The sequence below is a fragment of the Camelus bactrianus genome, chromosome 2 (assembly GCF_048773025.1).
Source record: "Camelus bactrianus isolate YW-2024 breed Bactrian camel chromosome 2, ASM4877302v1, whole genome shotgun sequence".
Taxonomy (NCBI): Eukaryota; Metazoa; Chordata; class Mammalia; order Artiodactyla; family Camelidae; genus Camelus; species Camelus bactrianus.
In genome coordinates, this window is record NC_133540.1 from 87,199,213 (window position 1) to 87,224,577 (window position 25,365).

General features: G+C 40.4%; 1 protein-coding gene across 1 annotated transcript in view; it reads right to left on the reverse strand.

The window, feature by feature from the left end:
* Positions 1–25,365, reverse strand: part of SCARB2 (scavenger receptor class B member 2) — a 67,344-nt gene that overhangs the window by 37,894 nt on the left and 4,085 nt on the right. Inside the window, exon 2 of the mRNA XM_010969304.3 lies at positions 7,082–7,239. Within this exon, the coding sequence (XP_010967606.1) occupies positions 7,082–7,239 (158 nt within the window). The remainder of the gene's footprint in view (positions 1–7,081; positions 7,240–25,365) is intronic.

The following is a 25,365-nucleotide window of genomic DNA, read 5'->3' on the forward strand; positions in this document are numbered from 1 at the left end:
ATCACTATTAAGACACTATTCATCAATACCAGATGATGGATCCTTTAAATGGCAGAAACTTCCTAATTGGTAAATTTTTAGAGTGCTCTCATTATAAATAGCTGCTTTACTGATACCTACCTACAAAAAGACCAAATTAAAAGGTAGATACAAAAAATGTAACAGCTAGCCTTAAGAACTTCCTTAGTTTAAAACAAAACAAAATGGTTTGGGAAAACTTATTTGTGGTCTTGGCTTTCCTTCAATGGGTCTTAGGATGCTAATAAAAACATTACGTTAATTAATGTTAATTAGGTTGATTAAAAAGGGAATAGAAAGAAGATGAGGCAAAACTCAACTGACTTCTTCCCAATAAGGTGGAAATTTTAAAGGGACTCATCCCAACAGGATGGAAATCTTTAGATGGTGATTAAAACTGGGATAAATAAAATGGACACTGATGAGATTAACACAAAGGCTTTGATACAACACTACCTGAAGTTGAATGGGCCAAAGACCTATTGGCCCATGGGACCAACTGGGAATAGGACCCCATTGGTACCCCTAACAGTAAAGGGCCCCCCAAAAGTCTGCTTTATTTACTCCAGCTAAAAAAAAAAATTTTTTAAGGCTAGAAGAAAATTACACTGAGATACTTGACCAGAAATAGCTTGGGGCAACAGTTAAGCCAACTAATCAAGTTAAAGATTCACAAAAGGGCCTGGGTCTCTTGGCTAAAGTTAAAAGTACAAGAGTTGGTAGAACTGAGATAAAAATTTATTTTTAAAAATTAGTGTATTTGAAGAGGATTTATGTAAGATGGTTACATCTCTTTTGCCTGATTATACTGTGGGATAGACATTATGTCTCACTGGTGAATGTTTTCCCTTCCTGGTATAACCTATTAACAGGGCATACAAATCTGCCCCAAGAATACAATACTAAACATTCTAGAGGAAACCAACAGAGTTACCTGAGCCCACAAAATATGAAGTAAAAACTGGGGGCTAACATTCAGGGGTTAATAAAGTAAAAGTTGAGATTCTTTTTTGCCACTAGGGTAAAGTGTTCAGGGTTTGACTTGTGCAGAAAGAGGACCTTTGTTGAATACCTTGTGCAAACTTTTGAAGGCATGATAGAATATACCCTAAAGTTCTAGAACATAGAACTCTTTATTTCCAGTCTAGTTAGAAATCTCACTGATACAAAAAAACAAAGAAAATGTAGTTGGGCAAATCAATCTTTTGATATCATTTAGGCAGCAGACCAGTTCTTTGGGGAATTAAAAGCAATTGTCTTTGATTGTAAATCTCTACAGACCAGAAATGTAAATACAGTCCATAATGACATGAGACTGAGCCTAATTAACTCAATTAGGTAGAGTCTGTAACCAAAAAAGGGGGTGGGGGGAAGGAAGAGGACTTTTTAAACTCAAACTGCTGGAACAGTTCCCTCACCCAAAACCTAATTCACAGCCTCCTTAGGATTTATCAAGAACCAAAACAATCTTAAAAGTCTTTTCCACAAATAGTAAAAAGGCTTAGTCATCTGAGCAAATAAATGTTAACTTATTCCAACTATTATTTATAAACTAGTAAGTTTTTATTGTACTACCTGATTCAAGACTAAGTTATAAAATGAAGCTATGAGACTTCTGGTTATATTTATGTGTACATTATAGATAAGATATGTCTCTGCTTCCAGATTGTACCATCAATATTAATTTATAAAAGAGCTCTTAAAAGTAAGCACTTATACAGATACTAATATATCTAAAATAGATAAACAACAAGTTCATACTGTATAGCACAAGGAACTATATTCAGTATCTTATAGTAACTTACAGTGAAAAAGAACATGAAAATGAATATATGTATATTCATGTATAACTGAAGATTATGCTGTACACCAAAAATTGACACATTGTAAACTGACTATACTTTAAAAAATACATATATATAAAAAAAAAGTAAGCACTTATAAATTAAACATGTCTAAATGAAACAGAAACTAACCAAAAATAATTTCAAGTTCATGTGATCTGGAAAGTATTTAATATTAAATTAATATTTGATTTAAAGTTTAAGTTTGTTGGTTTAATTAATAGACATGTCTTACTTTTATTGCCCCCCATCAAATATGATCATATTATTTCTGTTATAAAATTTATGAGCAAGAAAAATAGCCTGGGATGATGGTTGATTTGGTCTAATGTCTCCTCAAGTTTTCATGGGTAATCTAAACATAACTGTTAGGAACAAATGAATTAAATAGATAAAACTGGGGGTAAGAGCCTTTCAGTGAACTCCTTAAGAATTACTATGTTTCATGGTATGTCTACTCAAGATTAGTTTCTCCAGATTTTTGGTAACTTGAAACTTTATAGTTTTGCTAAGTTAAATGATAGAAATGTATTAAATATCTAAATCATCCCAAGTAAAGTAAGATACTGAAGCATTAATTACTGAAAATAGGCTTTCTTTTACAGAGAAATTAAAGATATTTAGGATCATTAATAAATATATTTGGTACACATTGAAAAATTTTCCATAAAAAGGCACATGTTTAAAAAAATCATCAATGGTACTTGTAACTTTGCCAATCTACAGAATGCTAATGTAAAAGTTCATAATAGCTTACTATCTAGTTTTCACTAGAAATTAAAGGTTTTTAAAATTTTTTATTTTTTTGAAATATAGTTGCTTCAAAATATTGTGTTAATTTCAGGTATATGCAAAGTGATTCAGATATCTATATATATATAGATATATATACTTTTTCAGATTTTTATCCATTATAGGTTTTATAAGATATTAAGTATAGTTCCCTGTGCTATACAGTAAGTCCTTGTTATTTACCTATTTTATATGTAGTACTATGTTAATTCCATACTCCTAATTTATCCTTCCCCCACTCCCTTTCCCGTTTGACAACCATAAGTTTGTTTTCTATGTCTGAGTCTTTTTCTGTTTTGTAAATAAGTTCATTAGTATTACTTTTTTAGATTCCAGATATAAGTGATAGCAGATGATATTTGTCTTTGTCTGACTTAGTTCACTTATTATGATAATCTCTAGGTCCATCCATGTTGCTGCAAATGGCAATATTTCATTTTTATGGCTGAGTAATATTCCACTGTGCGTGTATATATATATGGCACATCTTCTTTATCTGTTCATCTGTTGATGGACATTTAGGTTGTTTCCATGTCTTGGCTATTATATATAGTGCTGCTATGAACATTGGGTGCATGTATCTTTTTGAATTAGAATTTTCATCTTTTCTGGATATAAGCCCAGGAGTGGGATTGCTGGATCATATGGGACAAATCCAGTTATAGCACATGAATGTGCCTACTGACAGTGAGCCTGAGGGGAATTCAGGATGCAGAAAAACAGGAAGCAGTCTGTGCTTTGGATACCAGCCCTTAGATAGTTAAGATGTATATTTAAGTAAATAGTTCAGTGATCCCAGATTCTTGCATCTTTCCATACATGGAAAAGCACTAAGATTATTAATTTGAGATGTCTGTTCTTGTGAGTAGCAGTAATTTTTTGATCTTTGACTACATGTTTCTTTTTCCCACAAAAAAATTCATGTATATTCTGGCTCCTCCCTTATTTCTTTGGAACAATTTCTCAGAGCTGTCTAAGAGGCCCTCTCTTGGGCTACAGTTCTCAGTAAGACACTGAATAAACTTGCTTCAGTTTTTACGGTGTGTGTGTGTGTGCGTGTGTGTGTGTGTGTATGTTTTAAGTTGACATTCATATTAAATTTCTATTGGATAATTGTGGTTAGAGTATGAAATTGGCTTTGGTTAGAGAATAAAATTCTAGGTTGAGAGTGCCAAAAAATTAAATTAAAATTAAAATAAAACAGAGGCTAGACATACAGAAGGAGCCAGATTGCTCAGGCCCTGGACATCACACTGGGAGAGGCACTAGAACCCTGAGCAGGGAAGAAAGGAAATGTCAGATATATGCTTTGGAATACCACAGTGGCAGCAGAATGGGAGAGACCAGGGCAGGGAGGAAACCGGAGGCAGGAAAACTCATGGAGGCAAAAATGAAACAGTCAGTGAGTGACCAACCTGTCTTCCAACCTACAGGATCTGCTCTCAGGGTTTTTACCTTCCCTCTGCCATGAGCCCCTGTGTCAATCTGATGGATTCTTTCTTACATAAATGTTTTTACACACAGAAAATAAAATACCTAGGGTTACAAAGGAAAACAATTACTAAACTTCAGGTGCCATTGTAAAAATCTGTGATATGGCAATATGTATGCTTCTTTATTGATTCTTTAAATGAGACGCAGCAGCAGGTCTAACAATGACTGTAATTTTGAAATATTAATGAACATGAATGATACTTCAAGCAACAGCTATCAAGAGACACAGTATCTGTTTCCTTTAGTGGTGAATCCACCGTACTGCTAACACTGCTGTGATCTGTTGCCTATTTTCACACTCAAAGGAAATGTTAAATTTTAGTATGTGGCTAATGAAGATGAACTGTAATTTTTTTCCCGAAGTCACAGAGAACCTTGAATTCTATCAGTGGACCCCTTAGGATCATGGATGGTTCAAGGCTTAAGAATCCCTGTGAGGTGTTCCCAGGCTTTCCTCAGGAGTCAGTTGAGGTCCTTCTAAGATGGGACATGCAGGGAGTGGGGTAAGAGTCAGATACTGTTTTATTCCTAGGATTGAATTATTCCCATAACCACATTATGACAGCGCATTAAGCCAGCAGACACAATGGCCCAGAAGGTGTCTTAATGGAATACTATGTTTCCTTGGGTTCTGATTAGAACCCAGGCCTTTTTCTGAGATGAGGATAATGACCACAGGAACAGGCCCAGGAGACCCAGGAGGAAAACTGTTTGCTGGGGTTTTTCTTTAGTTCTCAGGTGAGTTCATTCTTGAAAGGAGGCAGCCATCCCACTTACCAGAAGGAATTCAGTTAAAAAACAAAACCAGCAAAAAGACAGATACTGTGTATGATTCCACTTATATGAGAACTCTACAGCAGTCAAATTCATAGAAACAAAGTAAAATGGTGGTTACTAGGGGCAGCGGGGAGGGATAAAAATGGAGTTATTTAATGGCTATACAGTTTCAGATCTGAAAGATGAAAAAATCCTGGAGGTCTGTTTTACAACACTGTGAATATACTTAACACTACTGAACTGCACTTAAAAATGGTAAAAATGGTACATTTTATATGTGGAGTTTTTGAAAATCACCATAAAATGTGGTTAAAATTGCAGAACAAACCAACAAACAGGGCACTCAGATCCTAATTCTGGTTCAACTTCTAACTGTCCCTGTGCTGGACAGCCTCTAATGCAGACCTGCTCTACCCAGTACACAGTGTTTCTTTAGGCATTAAACATACAAAAATGCTTTTTAAAATGAGGACCCAAGTTTTTTTTTTTTTAATTCTACCATACAGCAACAAAGCTCATCTTCACGATTCTGGGTCTTGATTTGCAGAGGCTAAGACAATCCACTAATAATAACATCAGACACTAATTAGCACTAAATATGTGCTGGGCACTAGCCTAATCACTTTATAAATACTGACCCACTGACTCACTCAGTCCTCATAACAATTACAGGATAGAGGTCCTATTTTTATCCCCACTTTATAGATAAGGGAACCGAGGAACTGAAGCACAGAGAACTAGTAAGTGGCAGAGGTGAGAGTCACCACAGGCCATTCAACTCCAGAGTCAGATCATGAACACCTGAGGCAGGAGCCAGGATTTTTATCTCAGAATTCCAGCTCTGAGATAGCATTAATTCACAATGAATGAGTCAGTGGGCAACCATTTATTGAGTAACCAGTTAGGACAGAATTGTGAGGTATTTTTAGCATGTGGCAGCTCTGAAGAAGAAAGATCTTGCTGTCTGCTTCCTCTACTATTTTTTTTTTTAAACTTGGTAAAGAGAGGGGTGGGGAGGTATAGCTCAGTGGTAGAGTGTGTACTTAGCATGCACTAGGTCCTGAGTTCAATTCCTAGTACCTCCATTAAAAAATGAATAGATAAATAGATATATAAATAAACCTAATTACCCTGCCCCCCAAAAAAATCTGTTAAGGAGAAACTTTGTTGGAAAGATTATTGCAAGAGGTGTGGGAGAGGTTATTGCCCTAGGGGGTAGGGCAACAGTAGAAAAAATACTCTGACCATAAGATCCCCAACAGCTTCCTTCTAATCTTTTTTAAAAAATGATTAAAGCAATTCTCCTAACTCACCAGCATTTGGAATTGGTGGTCACTGCCAAAGACTCTAACTCACGCTGCCACCTGGTTATCTCTTGTACTCAGGATGGGTGGGGAAAGGAGTGAATAAGAAGAGACAGAAAAAAGACAAATGAACTTATATATAAAACAGAAACAGACTCACATAGAATACAGACTTGTGGTTGCCAGGGGGAGGAGGGTGGGAAGGGATAAACTGGGAGTTCGAGATTTGCAGATACCGACTGATACATATAAAATAGATAAACAAGTTTATACTGTACAGCACAGGGAGATATATTCAATACCTTGTAGTAGCTTATGGTGAAAAAGAATATGAAAATGAATATATTTATATTCATGTATGACTGAAGCATTGTACTGTACACCAGAAATTGACACAACATTGTAAACTAACTATACCTCAACGAAAAAAAGAAAAGGAGACAGAAAGCCTGTCTGCAGACAAACAATGAATCCTAGGAGCTGGTCTAAAACTAGCTAAGTGGGGAAGGGAATTAGGAAAAGACCCTAAAAGACATCAAAGAAAATCAAAGGGCGACCTTAAAAGGTCAGACAGTGGGGAGTAGCTCTTCAGCACTCAGTAACCACATTCTGCCAACTCAGGAGGAAGCAGCTGCATTTCTAAACAACACAGGCTGAGACTGGCCCCGTCCACAAAGCCATTCTTTGCTGTGGTATCACACCAGCAACATTTCAGACAGAGGCAGCCAAAACCTGTGCTTCCCACACAGCACACAGAGGATGCTCATGGGAAGAGACAAGGACCCAACCTGGGGGGAAAGGGGGACACTCCATACTTCTGGTTGCTACGGCAGGGAGGTGGTCAGGACTCACCTGTAGGTGTATGGCCCCACTTCTTCCAATCGAGGAATCTCCCCTCTGAGGATCTCCTCTGGATTGGTGACATTGAAGAAATAGAACTGGGAGTACACAGGCAGAGGGGGCTTCCTCCAGGAGTCAAAAGTCTCAGAACCATTCCTTAACACGATATTCTAGGGGAGAAAACCAAAAGGAGATTTACAAAGTGTAAGGCAGTTGGTTTTGAACACCGAGGCCGAGAGAGGGACACCCTGCCCTTTAACCTCCTGGCTCTCTTATTTTTTTTCATAGGCATTCAACTACAGTTCGTCAAGATCAATGCCATGCCTTATGTCAATATGAATCCCACAGCTCTAATAAGCCATAAAAGGACTTCAATAAATATTTGTGGTAAAGGAAGGATGCTAGAGTCATAGCTCATGGCTGGAAAACCATAGATTACCAAAACCAAGGCCACAGCTTGAGTACCCGAAAGGCCTTTTTCACTTTGTTATGAACAGTCTACTAATCGGACAGCTGCTGTGGAAGTCAGGCCATTTTGAGGACCATCATGCGATCCCAGCTCACCCACGTGAGAGAATAGGGGGAGAGGCCAAGAAGGCTACTTTGGTCCTTCCATCTGAGGTAGAACCACACCCATCCCTACTACCTCAACCACCATGTTTCACATGCATTTTCTCATTCAATCTCCAACAAACCCATAACGTAGAGATGCCTATCCCTGTTTAAAGATGAGAAAGCTGAGTCGCACTGGGGCTGTGCTTAGGGTATTCTTTGTCTACAATTCTTCCTTTGTTTCCCACCCTTATCACATATTATGGGCTAAACTGTGTGCCCTAAAATTCATATGTTGAAGTCCTAGCCCTAGTACCTCAGAATGTGTATTTGGAGACAGAGAAATTAAAGGTTAAATGAAGTTATTAGGGTGGGCTGTAATCCAGTATGATTGATATCCTTATAAGAAGAGATTAGGACACAAATACACACAAAAGAAAGGTCATATGAAGACACAGGAAGAAGACAGCCATCTACAAGCCAAGGAGAGAGGCCTCAGAAGAAATCAACCCTGCTGACACCTTGATCTCAGACTTCCAGCCTCCAGAACTGTGAGACCGTAAATTTCTGTTGTTCAAATACCCAGTCTACGGGATTCGTTAGGTAACCCCTATGGGAGTGTTCTACCCACCCTACAGACTTCAGGTGTGGCCAAGTGCCTTGATCTGATCAACAGAACGTGGGTGGATGGCAATGCCCCACCTTTGAGGCCTCAAGAGGCAAAGCAAGTTTCCACCAGCCACCCTCTGCCAAAAGAGCATGCCCTGTCCCAGGTAGCTGGTGATCCTTCAGCCAAGGTCCTAAAATGGTGATGCACAGACCAGACATGAAGCTGGGAGTCCAGCCTAGGTCAGCTGACCCAGCTAAGCTCAAATTGCAGCCAACCTGGCCACAACAAGTGGGAAATAAATGTTACTGCTGCAAGCCACTGAGATTTGGGAGTGTTTGTTACCCAGCATTGCAAGAGAAGCCTGATTAACACAGCACCCAAGGTTAATAGAGAGAAACCTAATATCCAGTAGTCCTAATAGTCTTTAACTTGTTAATAAACAAAAACTGCATTTTTTAAATTCTTATTTTTTAATTGAAGTGTAGTCAATTTACAATGTTAGTTTCAGGTGTGCAGCAAAGTGACTCAATTATACATATGCATACATTCATATATATTTTTTCAGTTTCTTTTCCATTATGAAAAACCGCATTTTTAAAGTTAAGACTACAAGAAAGATAAAAGCACAGACTAAAAGAAAACAAGCCAGAATGTGAAGAGTGATTAACTCTGCATGTTGGAATCTAGATTGTTGTTATTTTCTACTTGATGAGAGTCTGTATTTTCCAAGTTTTTTCTAATGAATTTAAAAAAAATTAACAGGGAGATTTCTGGTCAAGATGACAGAGTAGTAGGACCACGAGCTCACCTCTCCTCGCGACTACAACAAAACCACAACTGACTGCTAAACAACCATTGAATAAAAAGACTAGAACCTAGCAAAAAAGATCTCCTACTGGAAACATAAAAAGGGAACCACAGTGGGACAGTAGGAGGGGTGGTGCCTGCGATATAATCGGGCTCCATACCCCCAGGGTGGGTGACCCACAAGCTGAAGAATAACTAAATCACAGAGGTGCTCCCACAGGAGAGTTCTGAGCCCCACATCAGGCTCCCCAGCCCAGGGTTCTGGCATTGGGAGGAGGAGATCCCAGGACATCTGGTTTCGAAGGCCAGTGTGGCTTAGCTCCAGGAGCACCATGGGACTGGGGGAAACAGACTTCATTCTCTTGGTAAGGATACACAGAATCTTGCATGTGCCAGGTCCAAGGGTAGAGGCAGTGATCTCATAGGAACCTGGGCCAGACCTGCCTGCTGGTTTTAGAAGTTCTCCTGGGAAGGTAGGGGACAGTTGTGGCTCACCCAGGGGACATAAAAGCTGGCAGTGGACATTCCAGGAGTGTTCATCTATATGAGCTTTCCTGGAGGCTGACATCTTGTTTGGGTCATTAGCACCAAGACCTAGCCCCACCCAACAGCTTATAGGCTCAAGGGCTAGGGAGCCTCAGGCCAAACAACATACTGGGTGGGAACACAGCCCCTCCCATCTGCAGACTTCCTGAGCCACAAATGCCTCTAGACATGGCCCTACCCATCAGAGGTCCAAGACCAAGCTTCACCAGCAGTGGGCAGGCACCAGCTCCTGCTGCCAGGACCCTGCATAAGCCTCTAGTCTAACCTCATCCACCATGTGCAGATACTAGAAATAAGAAAACAACAATCCCAAAGCCTGTGGAAGGAATCCACAAAAACAGGCCAGACTCTACACTGGGACTGGCTGGGCCCTGGCCATTGGGTGACAAGAGAGGAGTGTACTGCTGGGACGCATAGGACATCTCCCACATAGGGCCTCCTCTCCAAGGTGGAGAAACATAACTAGCTTACCTAAAATAAAAATAGAAAGATAGACGATACGAGACGACAAAGGAATATGTCCCAGGCTAAGGCACAAGATAAAATCCCAGAAGAAATAAGTGATAAGGTGAAAGGCAATTTATCTGAGTAAGAGTTTAAAGTAATGATGGCCAAGATGTTCAGAGAACTCAAGAGGAGTACAGATGCACAGAGTAAAGTTTTTAGCACAGCTGGAAAATATAAAGAATGCCCAGAGTTGAAGAATAAAATTACTGAAATGAATAACACACTAAAAGGAACCAAGAATAGACTAAATGAGGCAGAAGAACGAATCAGTGAGCTAGAAGACAGATTAGTGGAAATCAGTACTGCAGAACAGAAAAAAGAAAAAAGAATGAAAAGAAATGAGGGTAGTTTAAAAGAACTCTGGGACAACATGAAGTGCACTAATGTTCACATGACAGGGGTCCCAGAAAAGGAAGACAGAGAGAGAAAAGACCTGATAAAATTTTTGAAGAGATAACCAAAAACTTCCCCAACTTGGGAAAGGAAAGTCACTCAAGTCCAGGAAGTGCAAAGAGTTCCACACAGAATCAACCCAAAGAGGAACACACCAAGGCACATAGTCATCAAATTGACAACAATTAAGGATAAGGAGAAAATATTAAAATTAGCAAGAGAAAAGCAACAAATAATATAAAAGGGAACTCCCATAAGGTTATCAGCTGATTTTTCAGCAGAAACTCTATAGGCCAGAAGTGAGTGGCATAATATATTTAAAGTGATGCAAGGGGAAAACTCACAACCAAGAATACTCTATCCAGCAAGGCTCTCATTCAGATTTGATGGAGAAATCAAAAGCTTCACAGATAAACAAAACCTAAAAGAATTCAGCACCACCAACCCAGCTTTACAACAAATGTTAACGGAACTTCTCTAGTCATCAAACCACAAAAAAAGAGAAGAAAAAGAAGAAAGAGGGAAAAAAAAAGACCTACAAAAGACTGTTCTGGCAACACAGGGTCTTTTATGGTTTGATATGAATTTTGGAACTGTTTGCTCTAGCTCTATGAAAAATATCACATTTTGACAGGGTTGCATTGAATCTGCAGGTTGCTTTGGGTAGTATGGCCATTTTGATAATGATTCTTCCAATCCAAGAGCACAAGATATCTTTCCATATCTTTGTATCATCAATTTCCTTCATCAATGTTTTTACAGTTTTTAGAGTATAGGTAACCTCTTCGGTTAAGTTTATTTCTAGGTATGTTTTTGTTTTTGATGCAATGGAAATGTTTATGGCAGTTACAAAATTCTGGTTTTTGCAGTGCAAAAAAAAAAAGTTAATGAAGGGCCACAAATGGCAAAATATCCTTTTTATGGGTGAGCTGTATTCCAATGCACATATATGCTACATCTTCTTTATCCATTCATCTGTTGATGTGCACTTGGGATGCTTCCATGTCTTGACAATTATAAATGATGCTGCTGTTAAGTAGTGGGGCGAATGTATCTTTTTGAATTAATATTTTTATTTTTCTCAGTATATGCCCAGGAGTAGAATTGCTGGGCCATATGGTGGTTCTGTTTTGGGTTTTTGAGAAACCTCCATATTGTTTTCCATGGTGGCTGCACCAATTTGCATTACCACCAACAGTGTACAAGGATTCCCTTTTCTCCACATCCTTGCCAACATTTGCTATTGGTGTTCTTTTTGATGGTCATTCTGACCGGTGAGAGATGGCATCTCATTGTGATTTTGATTTGCATTTCCCTGATATTTGATGTTGAGCAAATTTTCATGCTCCTGTAGGCTATCTGCATTTCCTCTTTCGGAAAAATGTCTCTTCAGTTCTTCTGCCCATATTTTAAGTGGGTTGTTTGTTTGTTCTTTGCTATTTAATTGAAGTACAACTGATTTAAAATGTTGTATTAGTTTCTGGTGTAGAGCATGGATGGCCTTGGAGGACACTATGCTAAGTGAAATAAGTCAGACAGAGAAAGACAAATACTGTAAGATATCACTTATATGTGGAATCAAAAAAAATACAACAAACTAGTGAATATAACAGAACAGAAACAGACTCACAGATGTAGAGAAGGAACTAGTGGCTACCAGTGGGGAGAGGGAAGGGGGAGGGGCAAGATGGAGCTAGAGGACTAAGGTACAAACTATCAGGTATAAAATAAGCTACAAGGGTGTACTGTACAATATGGGGAATATAGCCAATATTTTATAACTATAAATGGAAAATAACCTATAAAAATTGTGAATCACTATATTGCATACTTACAACATATAACATTGTACATCATCTATACTTCAATTTTTAAAAATATGATATTGTAAAATAAATCCATAAACTAAAAAAAACACTAACATGGGGAAAATTTTTTAAAAGAGGAAAATGAGATCTACTGATAAACACAATGTAAGACCAGTAGTGACACAATAACTAGATTGCAAGAGAAGCATCCCCTGATATCACCTGTCACTCCTCTACTGGAGAGGATTTCAGAGACATCAAACAGAGAGACCAGCTTCAAAACATAATAGAAACCACATGCTGAAAATGTCCTGTGATGCAGCACACAATGGGATGCCAATTTTTAGTAGTCCAGGCTTCCAATTTAATAGAAGCAATGTTGCAAGGGAGCTTAATGATACAGCTCTATTACTCAATGGAAAATATCCCAAGAACCTCTGCAGGGGGAAAACAGAGTACAGAAAACCTAAGCTTGTCAAAGCAAAGGCAGTCATCTGGAGGGCTGGAAGTAAACTCCCACCCATGAGTTGGCCACGTCATAGAACTGGGGATGCTTGTGGTTTGGCATCAGCTCAGAATGTCTAATCATCAGATTTTTAACCAAGCAACACATTATTGAAATCTCCTTGGCTTTTACTATCAGTACTGATTTGCTGAGTTGAGGTCAGATTGATGAGATGGAAAAATTTAAAGACAAATCATGAACCCCCTTTCCTCCAAGCTCTGGATCCAGCTCAGACTCCCTCCTTGGTAAAGCGCCCCCCTCCCCAACAGCACACATTCACCTCTCCTTGCGCCAGTCATAGAACAGCCTAATCGGTCATTTCAGGTAGTTTTTTAGGCTTTGCGGTCTTTTATCTTATCTCCTAAACAGGAATCCTAGCTATCTGAGGAGAAGCGAGGGAGAGTCAGGCCCAGAGAGAGAGGACATTTAATGATAGAAGTTACATGGTAGTTTCTCTGCTGTAAAGTATACATACAGCACCTAGAAACAGCTCAGTGACACAAACATAACCCACCTACAACAGATATGTTAGCTACCACAAGTCTAACATGTCAATGATAATCATTGTCTTCTAGAGGATTTTGAAGGCCAGTATATACCTTTAAAGTCATTTGATTTCATTAAACTAAGAACTTTTTCTTGTCCAGGAATTTCCAGAAAGGGGCAAGGTAGTAACTTCCCCTCCCCCCCTTACCTGGATGGATCAGCCCTTCCTTTGGACCCCGTAACACATTACATAGGAATTTCTTAGGGAAAAAAGGGTTCAGGACAGAAAACATCTTCTAAAAATTGAAGTTAACAGGAATCAACATAAAGCAGGTGAGATTAGCAACAGAAAATGAGAAGGAAAGTACAGCTATATTAGGTTAACTGCTGGCTTCTTCAAACAGAAGGTGCTGACCTACAAAAAAAAAGTGGAAGTTTTTTGTTTTTCCTTAAACTCTCCCCACAGTGACAATGCAGGTTTTAGAGACACATTGGTTCAATCAACAAAAGAGTACTAGAAAACTATATTTTCCCTTGACTGTTTTTACAAGGTGCCGGGAGAGAAGAACTTGATGCCAGGCAACCAGCGAGAGCAGAGGAAAGGCACAAACGGTTAAAGGCAAAGCCGCAGCCCAGGCCCTGTAACAGCAGCTTGATCGCTACACGCCCAAGGAGCCTTTAAAGCATACCTAGGGAAAGTGGTTGTCCCCGGACCGGTTCAGCCACATTCAGATACGGAGAGAACAATAGCTTGAGAATAGAATCAGAAACACATAGATCTAGCACCTATTAGGTTGTGTATCTTATCAGTAATCCAAGCACCCTAAAGAGCTAACTGAAGCCCGTTTCTTTTGTGGGTGGAAAGAAAAATCTATGTTCCTTTATTCTAACAACTATTTAAAGTAGTGCTATACCATATGAGATCGCTCATATGTGGAATCTGAAAAACAAAAACAAACAAACAAACAAAAACAAAGCGTAAATACAGGTAAATACAGGACAGAAATAGACTCATAGACAGAGAATACAGACTTGTGGTTGCCAGGGGGGTGGAGGGTGGGAAGGGATAGACTGGGATTTCAAAATTGTAGAATAGACTACACTGTATAGCACAGGGAAATATACACAAAATGTTATGATAACTCACAGAGAAAAAAATGTGACAATGAGTGTGTATATGTCAATGAATGACTGAAAAATTGTGCTGAACACTGGAATTCGACACAACATTGTAAAGTGATTATAAATCAATAAAAAATGTTAAAAAATAATACAGTAGTGCTATACTCATGGTTTTCTTGCAAAGTATAGATCTATGCATGCAAATCATCTGAACACTATGTCCGTGCCCAGCATAGTAGGTAGGAGATACCCAGCAACACAGATATGGTTTCTGTGTTCCAGGAGTTTACCCTCTATTTAGGGGGACAGTGATACACACATGCAAGATAGTCAACAATATAAAGTACATTGTAATAAGTGGCCAATGAGTATACCAGGCAATGGTCTCTATAGTGTTCAGACAATGGATTCTATGAACTGAAATGGAAAGGTAGTGCTTGAAGTGAGCTAGGAAGAATGAATAAAAATTTGGCAAGCAGAGGAGGTCAAGGGGGTGCACGCCTTATGGACAGCTAGGGTTGATTCAACTACCCTGCCTGGCTGGACAGAGTGAGCCCTTCCTCCCTGTCTGCTCCACATCCATCTCTCCTAGAGACCTCTGCTTAAACAGAAAGAGTGTATGTGGAGAATGAGAAAATAAAAGATACAGAGGAGGGACAGTATGAGGTGTGTCTAGGTGTGGGCTTTATAGGGAGTAGGGAGATTCATTTGGAGAGGTAGGTTGGGGTCACAAGACTCAAGATTTTATCCAATATACAAGGTGGGGCTTTGTGCTATGGAAGGTTTTTGAGATGCAGAAAACTATCAAGAGCCAGGCATTATGTTGCCAATTCATCTCATCTAATCCCATAATAGTCTACAAGATGAAAATCATCTTCCCCATTTTACACTTCAGGAGACCAAAGCTCAAAGAGGTTGGGGGAATGCCTGAGGTTTGCTAGTGGTGAAGCCAGCGTCCCATCCCAGGACTCACTGCAAACCTGTGCTCCAAGGGGCCCCAAGCTCCTGGATGGCAGCAGTGGTTCAGGAATCTCCTCCTCCGTGTTCCAGGAAATGGATGGTGGCAAAGAAACACCCTCCCCACGTGACTTAGATTCACAGACGGCTCTCTGTTTACCTAAGACAAGGTCAGACACGGACCCTCCAGATTCCCATCTTTTGCCTCGTAACTGATTAGCTGAACAGCTTGTTCCCACTGATCAATGGGAACAAAATGCTTGCTCATGTACAGCACAGTGACTATGGTTAATGACACCATGTTGGACACTTGAAAGTGGCTAACAGTAGATCTCAGGTGTTCTCAGCGCACACATAAAAAGTAACTCTGTGAGGTGATGGATACGTTAATCAGCTTGACTGTAGTAATCATTTCACAATGCACATCAGGTACCCCACTGTCCTCCTTAAATACCTACAATTTTCATTTGTCAATCATACCTCAATAAAGCTGGGGGAAAATGCTTGTTAACTAAACTTTGGTTAAGTTTCTTTCCTTCGCAGCCCTGTTAACTCCTCTCTATAAAAGAAAAGCCCTTCTGGCTAACCCTTGACACAGGCAAGAGGCATTTGAGAAGGTTACACTGGCACAAGTGGGAAGGAGAGCTTGGCAAGGATTATTGTAAGGGCTACGTGAGAGCGCTTATCTCAGGCCATGCTCAAAATACCCCACACACGGTGCCTGTGATCTTGACTATTTCCGTCTTCAGCTGGAGGATGAGAGGATTCCAGGGCTTGGTCTGAAGCAAAAAAGGAATCTTGTCACTTTCTTGAGTCTGCTCAACCATAGACAACCCAGCAAATGTTAAATGATAAAAGAGAAAGAGGGGAAAAAAAGTCTTTAGTCATAATCCTCTCCTCCAGGCCTACATAACATTTAGGTTGAAACAAGAAGGAATTAGCATAAAATAAGAAATAACCAAAATGTTGAACAGGACAAGAATGACTTAGTAAATTATGATAATTCACAGGCTGGAGTAGAAAGCAACCAATAAAAACTACGTATAAATAAGAAACCTACCCATATTGTATGCTAAAAGGAAAAAGCAGACAGTGTAAAATAAGTCTGGGCGAGACCAGTGGATAAAATGCAAACGTGAAAACGTTAAGGCGGGTGACATAGAGATAATTTTATGATTGTGATCTTTTAGTTACCCTCAAAATCTCTAAGCCTCCACATTAAATCTTTAATAGCACTTATCTCTGTGGAACAGGATTATGAGGGGGTCTTCCATTCTCTCTGTGAAGTTTCTCTACATTGTTTGGATTTTTTATAAGAAAAATAAATTACTTCTGTAAGCAGAAAAAATAATTATTCACTTTTGATTTTTTTAAGTGAAAATCTAAGAAAGAGACTCAGATTCTCTAAAAGTGTTAATAGACCCGAAGGGAAAGCAGAAGAAATGGATACAGAGAATAACTTCATCTAAGCTTTTCCTGGGGCCCTGCGAAACAACGGCGAGGCTGACACCGCCGTCAGCTGTGGTCAGCTCTCCCTCGCAGGCTCCAAGGGCCCCCACCTCCCACCCCAGGCTTTGCAGTGTTTCTTTTCTTCTTACAGTCAGGATGGCTGATTGAACACCCAGTGTTCCTCCATACTTCTCCTGACAAGCATCACGGTGTGTGGGGAACTTAGTGTAGGAAAGGACTTGCAACCTCATTTACCTATTAAAGTAAAGAAAATCACCCTAGAATTATGAGCCCCAAAAGAGCCAGTCAGGGTGAGTGAACAGATGGTTAACTGCTTGAGTTTATCTGCCTGATTTGCATCCAGCTTTCAGACAAAAAAAAAAAAAAAAAAAAAAAAAAAGTCGGAAGAAGGGGAACCGTTTCCAGGAAGGAGGGCAAAATCCTTTCCAGAAGGAAGGGTAACACTGGCTGTTCTCACAACAGTCTGACTTGAACTAGTTCCTCCAAGCTTCAAGTTGATGACGAAGTTTTAGACTCGAAATCAACATCTGGCCTACTGGAGTCCTTTGCTAAACAAAGCAAACGAAAAAAACCTAACAACAAAATCGATCCCTGACAGCTTGCCAGAGCCACGCTGACTGCAGATGCTGTTACAACCTGGGCTTCCCCTCACTGCCTGCCTCCACCCCAGTCACCGGCCTCTCCCTGGTCACTATCAGCTGAGTCAACCCCCAGACGTGTCTCACAGCACCTTTGATCCCATTCAGATCTTGCTCTCAAGAGCACTGGCTTTTCTTGCACCTTTAATATGTCTCTTTCTCCACCCCAAATGGCTAGATGTTTGTCAAGGAACTCACTGTAAATTCCAGAGTAGATGGCATGGTGCGTGTGCGTGGGTGCGTGCATGCGTACGGGCGTGCGTGCGTACGTGCGTGCGTACACACTAAGTAGGGAAGGGAATGTGAGAACAGAGGGGAGTTTATAAATACAGCTGCCAACACTTCTAAAATAGTTGCTTCTTTATTTTTATCTCCTTCCCCTGACATTCAACTCAGAGGACAATTACCATTACTCCCATGGCCAGCGGCTATTTACTGAAAGTCTCCAGGGGTCAGGTCCTGTGCTAGGGCCTTATGTCCACTAACTCTAAGCCTTGCGCTGATGCTGCAGGGTATGAATTCTCACTTTTGCAAATAAGGAAATGGTGGCACCGGCCTTCCCAAACCCACAGAGCCAGTAGGTCACGTCAAATCCCCCCACGTTCAGGTCTGTGGGTTTGCAAAGCCCATGCTCAGCCATGGTAGCTGCTGCCAGTCCACCGCAGCCCCAAAGCAGAGCCTCCGGATTTAGTGAGTAAAAACACAAGATGCCCAAGGATGTCCCAACTGTTGCATGGGCTATGTCAGAAATGCTTTCATTCTTAGGATTAAATGCTGAAGGATTCAGGGGCAAAGTGTTGTAATGTCTGCACCTTATCATCAGACAATTCAAGAAAAAGTGCACTAGAGAGCAATGAATATAGTAGGACATTAAGAACTGATAAACTGAAGTGAATCAAAATATTGCACAGATTCACTAAATATTCCTCATTGTTTATCTGAAATTCAACTTTAACTAGGCGTCCTGCATTTTATTTGGCAACATTACTCCAGAAAGATCATGAAAACTATGGAGAAGTCATCACCTGGGCTGTGACCTTCCTGGGGAGTCAGCCCTTACCTCTGGAAGAAAGAAAGGGAACTAGGGCAGCTATGTGAGGTCACGGTGAACTCCTGGGCCGGAACGGACCCTTGGGGACCTAAGAAAGGGAGAACTGAGCTCTCGAGTGTCCAGGTGGCTCCTCTACCTCATTATGCCTGCCATTATGCCTCTGTTTTAACCTTGAACTCCAGTTTCTGCCCCGGATCCTCAGGGCATTCCCTGGAGCTTGCTCTGCAAAGGAAGGACTCAGAAACTAACAAGTAATAACCCTAACCTCAGGCCAGGAGGATGTTTGGTACAGAAGTCATCCATTCCACATGATATAATATGCCTGTGTCCCTGGTCACAAGGTGCCCATTGCTTAGTCTAAACATAAAGCCGTGGCTTGGGAACAACTGATCCTCCTCACTGAGGTGTCTGCTGTGGTGGTGAGGGTCACCAGACAGCCCTGCAACCAGCAAGTTTTCCACTTACACTAAATTAAAAATCACGTAAGGTCCTAAGTCGGTTTTACAATGAGACTTTGGATATTGTTTATTAATGTTAGCCAAGCAGAATATTATGAGTTTTTCCAGGCATAATAATGGGGCAGTACCATCAAAAGAAATCTTGGAAAGATGATCAAGTTATGTGGTTAATCTGCACTGTCAACAGTCAAATCATCTTTGGACCGAAAAACTTACTTTTCAGTTAATTAGCCAATATGTATATAGTGGGAGCTTTCTCTATGCCTGACAAGCATAGACCCTGTTCCCAAGAAGACATGTAACCAAGGACACACAATCAGCATGCATGTGACCGTGGACACTTACATGCACGGCCCAAAGAAGGCTTTGCCTGCAGTTACTAGGATCATTCCAGCTGCATGGACCCATCCTGTAGTCCCCATCTAGAAACCTCCCAGGCTGCTCAACATCAGTGTGACCAAAAAAGGGACTCATGAGTTTCTCCCCTAACCAGTCACTCAGTCTTAATGCTTTTACCTCCTCTTCGCTGCTTCTGTTCCTGTGCCCATTTCATCACCAGCATGGACTGTGGCAATACTGTTCAGTGTTAGGCAAGCTCCTAACAGGTAACTAGGTGATAGATAGTTTCCTAACTGGCCTCCTTCTCTCCAGCCATGCTCCTTTCAAAGTCATGATCCACCTCAGCTTCTAGAGAGTTCTATTAACAGTGCCTATCAGGGCAGACACTCCTCACTGCTTGCAGGATAAAGTGTGAGGCCCTTGACATGTGTGGTAAGCCCTGCAGTGATCTGATGCAGCTGTCACCTGCCATCATGTGTCATTCCCCGGCAGGCCCTTTATGCACCAGCAACACCAACAGCCCACCTTTCCGCAGGTATGGGCTGGATTATCTGCGTCTGCTGGGGGCTGACACGACTTGGTATAGCTGCAAGACACAACCCCTCCAAGCCAGCCTGGCAGAGATCTTCCAGGAAGGCAGCACGAGGAGGGCTGCTGAACCAGCTGTCCTGGCCTAAGCCACGTCCAAATGATAAAAATAAGCACTCAGGGAGTTGCGTAAGGCTTTGATGGGAGTAAGTCATACTTTTAAGGAAACTTCCAGGCCTCAAGAGCACTGCTGGTTGTTTTTTTAGTTCAACAAAGTGCTACTTAATAATTAAACACAAATTCAGCATCCATGTTGTCATCTACACAGTTTAAATTTACCCAGAGATAATGCAGACCAACTTTGAGAACCTGATCTAAAAGCATGTAGATAATTCTCGGTGGGCTCCAGATTAATAAAATTCACCAAATATCAAAACGCCAGTTTGGCTGTATCATTTAAAAAAAGTCTCCCTGTAATTAACCAAACCCAACGCTGACTCTTGTAGTAACGTAAGTAATTTGCACTACTTACCTTTTAAAATTCTCTGTGGAGGTAAAAGAAATAAGCTGCCATTAACATCCTACCCTTATTCTCTGACCTTATTTTAACTCTGGAACAAATGCACTGGCCTTTAAAAAAAAAAAAAAGTCACAGTTGTTGAACTCATTTTGCTCTAATGGCAACTGTAATAATTTCAGCTAATGAGATCTGACAGTTGAGGCTCAAATGTTAGCTGATGTGTAAGCTGCTACTCTATCTATAAATTACATAGAGGACAAGAGGGTGGAACAGCTATCCCAAAAAAAGCTCCTGCCATGGAACACCCGCAAGAGTTATTTTTTAAATGTTTCCAGGTAACTGCAAATGTGAAACCATGGTTGAGAATTACCAGCCTAAAGGGAGAAAAAGCAGCAGCCAGATGGAAGCTTTATCAAAACGATCCGGTGAAAATTGGGGACATATATGTGGAGGTTGGAGGGGGCTGGGGAAGTGGTCAAGGAGTGGATGAGAAAAAGGATTTTTAGGATGTGGATAAATAAGAAGCGTGGCCATGACAACAATGCCTGGTCCTGTGTGTACCTTGTGGAGCCAGGATTCATATTTTAACAACCTGTTTGGTTGTGATTATATCTCACAGATGAAATAAGTGATGTTTTCATCACCTATTTATATCTACGTCTCCTCTGCCTTCCATTACTGTGCATTATCAGATGTATATTATTAAAAGCCACATCCTTTTAAAATGGCACTTGCAAGAGTAATGATTACATTCCTATAATGATAGCATCCTGCCTTATTTAGTGTAAAACTCGGATGCCGAAGGGGCCAGGTGGCGAAGGTCAGTGACGAAGCAGGTGCAGTTTTGTACATGTTTGCAGGCCAAACCCTAGTAATAACGGTCACTTCTACACAGAAATGTGCCGTCTCCCATTATTTTAAACACATGACCCCTTCATCAGGCTTTCATTTTCCTTCTCTTGGTAAAGAGCATCAGAAACAGTATTTCTCTACTCTGTTAAGACAGCAGAGCAGGCACCATGATGAAGGGCACCTTCACTGGGCCTTGGAGTCAGGAGACAAGAGGAGTGTGGCGGTGGTGGGAGCAGGGGGGAGGTCCCGTCTGCAGAGTGGCCTCTACTCTGCCCAGGCTGCTGCCACACAGGACTGTGGTGGGACCAGCACTGCAAAGCAGCCACGTGTTTCAAGGGAAGCCGGAAAGTGGATTATCAGGTGAAGTGTCCAGACTGGAAAGGCATCAGATATGACCACTGACCTACACAGCGGAACAAAAATGTGAAGCTGAGTAACGACACACAAACAAAATCGTCCCAGAGATGAATGTTTCACCCTTCCATTCATCCAAGCGATGCTAACGGCCATCTATTCTGTATGACAGCCATTCAGCAGAATGGGAAGGTGCTATAACGCTACCTATGGCAGAACCCCTACCTTCAAAGAGAGCTTTCAGGCTAGCTTTAAATACTAAATTACATCATGTGGATTGAAAACCCCTGGCAGGGCTGAGGCTAGAGGGGAATTATTGAGTCATTCAGTTACAGAGATGCTAACGTTCTAGTCTAGCTTGGTCAAAACGCAGGAAAAGACAGGTTCACTGAAACTGCATCACTGATGGCCCAAACTACTGTCTTTCATGCTGGACTCGTGGGGAAACTAAAAAGACATATATAAAATGTATAGCAAACTAAACAAAATCCTGATGGTTTGAAAACATTAATAATATAGTTTCCAAACTGGCCTTACAGAAACAAAACAGGGATATTGTGCAATTTTAAAATTTATTCTAAAAATCGATGTAATTAATGAAATATACACCAGATCAGTAGGTCTCAAAAGTGTGATCTGAGGACCTTTGGGGGTCCCCAGGAAAGACCCTTTTAGGGAGTCCTCAAGGTAAAAACTATTTCCATAATGATGCATCATCTGCCTTTATCACTCTCATTCTCTCATGAGCGTGTGGTGGAGTTTTCCAGAGGCTACACAGCTTGTAATGGCGTCACCGCTCTGACAGCTAATGGAATATGTGCTTGTGTATGCTTGTGTTTTAAAAATGTATCGGTTTTAATTTCTAATACTATAAATATCAACAGATAAACCTACAGAAACATAAGTTCTTTGGGGTTTTCAATAATTGTTAAGAGAATAAAGGGGCCTGAGCCCCAAAAGTTTTGAATTAGATTATAAATTCCATAAGGGTAGGGACTGTCTGGTTTACTGCTGTATCCATAGCTCTTAGCACTCTGCCTCACAAATGGTCCCTGCTCAGTAAATATCTGCTAAATAAATGGATGACTGACAAAGTATATACCTAAACATGCTCTTAGACACAGAGAGCAGACACTGAAAGCAGATTTATCCTCCTTGGTTGCTTTTGACTAGTTACCAGCTTTGATAAAAACGGTCCCTTCATTTAGAGCATCATGTGTATATAGGATATATCTTGAGGATGTAGGCCATAAATGCCTAGTCACTTGGCCAACATCCTATGTTTTCATTAATGATCTTATAATCCCACCTGCTGATTCCTCCCTGGGAAACAAGCAAGTGTCTGGCAGAACAGATGGCCGCTTTGCTTTGGCCTGACAATGCAATCTTGCACATTATTAAGCAAGGAAGCAAAAACAATTCTAACAAGCAAGAAAATTCCCCTCTCTACAAAAAAAAAAATCTTTCCTTTAAACTTGCAGAATAATAGTAACTACTAGTAGTAATAGCCCCAATCAGAATGACCATCTCTTTTATATGTCAATTATACCAGCTGAAATAAAAAATAAAGTGTAAGAATAGAACTCCATTTCTGTAAAGTATATGCCACTATATATGCATAAGTAAAACATACAGAATAATGAACAATATGTATAACAGTAGTTATCTCTGTTTTATTAATTTTTGTTCGATCTGCCTTTTTATAATGGCATGTGCTTTTTATCAGATAAATAAACAAAAAAAGAATAAAATACAAAGGCTTCAAAAAAAAAAAAAAAAAACTGCCATCTTAAGGAGTGAAAACATAGGCTAACATAATCACCATCCAAACCAGTCATGAACTTCATGGTTAGCTCCCTAACCTGGGTGCCATTCCTAAGGAGTCTGATTCTGCAGGGCTGGTGGGATCTGTGTTTTTTAAATCTCCATAAGTGATTCTGCTATGGTTCCTAGAGTCTAGGGACTACACTGAGAACTACTGTTCTACTCCATTGTCTTAACCATTAATAATGAATGCACTCACAGGCCCCATGAATTAGTGAGATGTTGGAAGAAACACAATACAATTTTTTAAACTGAAGTATAGTTGATTTACAATGTTGTGTTAGTTTCAGGTACACAAAGATATTCAATTATATACATATATACATTCTTTTTCAGGTTCGTTTCCATTATAGGTTAATACAAGGTACTGAATATAGTTCCCTATGCTATATAGTAGGTTCTTGTTGTTTATCTATTTTATACATAATAGTGCATATATGTTAATCCCAACCCCCTAATTTATCCCTCCTCTCACCCCTTTTTCCTTTGGTAACCATAGTGTGTTTTCCATGTCTGTGAGCCTACTTCTGGTTTGCAAATAAGTTCATTTGTATCATTTTTTAAGATTCCACAAATGAGTGATATCATATGGTATTTGTCCTTCTCTGTCTGACTTACTTCACCTAATATGATCATCTCTAGGACCATCCATGTTGCTGCAAATGGTACATAATGTGATTTTGATATCACCAGATCACATTTCTAAAAGCCAGGGAGGAGCTGGAAATATGGCTTAGGAGCTGAAGAATCTTCCTGCAAGGATACAGCCTCTGTTTATCCATCTGTGATTTCTGCTTGTACTGAGCCAATCTCATTACTCTGCCACGAATCTGGAAAGGAGAAACTGAGGGATGAAGCCTATTCATAGGAGGCTCAGCAGCTGAGGGCTGACTGGCGGTTGGGGCTGGGGAAGCCCCAGATGAGTAAACAGCTGGGGCCCGTGGAAACACTGGCTGGAGGGGAAAGCAGAGGAAGGAGTGGGAGACACAGAGTGTGCCTGGCTCCTGCTGACTTTCCAGTTTCTACTGTTCTTGTGGGAGGCCACACTGTGCTGTGCTCCTCACCCTTTGATTTCTACAAGCTTCCTCTTCTAGCTTCACAAAAAGGTAAAAAAACTTCCCTTTCTTGAGCTAACTTGAGTATTCTCCTCATTTCCTCAGAGAGCACTGCTCCTCTTTAGTGCCAAGAAGTAGAAGACAATGTGGTGTGTGAGGGTAGAGTTTATTGTCACCAGGAAACTTTTGAAAGGAAAGAAGGTGCTAGCAATTATTCCAGGAAAACAGGTGTAAATAAACTAGGACACTTCAGGCAATGGGACATTTGGTCATCCTCAGGACAGGAAAAGTGAATTAGAAGCTTGCCCGCCTAACCTCTCCACTTGGTCTTTGATAAGTCACTTATCTACGTTTCCAGTGTCACGTAGCTATAATGATAATTCTATACCTACCACATTCATTTTAAAAGTGACAAAGTCTGTTTCCTTGACTATAAAATAACAAATTAAGTTATGCTTATGGTTTTTTCTTAATCTAAGATTACATCTTCATAATTCTGAAAAAAGGCAACTCAGAAGATGAGGCAGATAGACAAGAAGGAGTCCTTTAAGATTATATGTAGTTGCTTGTCTTCACATAAACAACAATGAAGCTATTTTACTCATTTGACTTTAAGAAAGAAGACCACACATATTCACCAATCAATGTTATTTTGTTAAATATATTTCTGGTAGCATTAGAGCAGCTCCAAAATTGCTCTGGCTCCCCAAAGAGGCCGGTTGGTACTTGCCCAGAGCCTCAGGTTCAGGCAAAGGGTAAGTGAATCTGACTGTTCATCTCATCCCTGAGACCTAATGCTAGGGTCCTTCCTTGGTCTGTGAATAGGAAGCAAAGTGTGAACAGCCCCTTGCCCTCTCACTGTTTCCCTTGCCAGCCCATCTCTTATTAGCCAGCTCTGACTTTGGCCAGTTCTG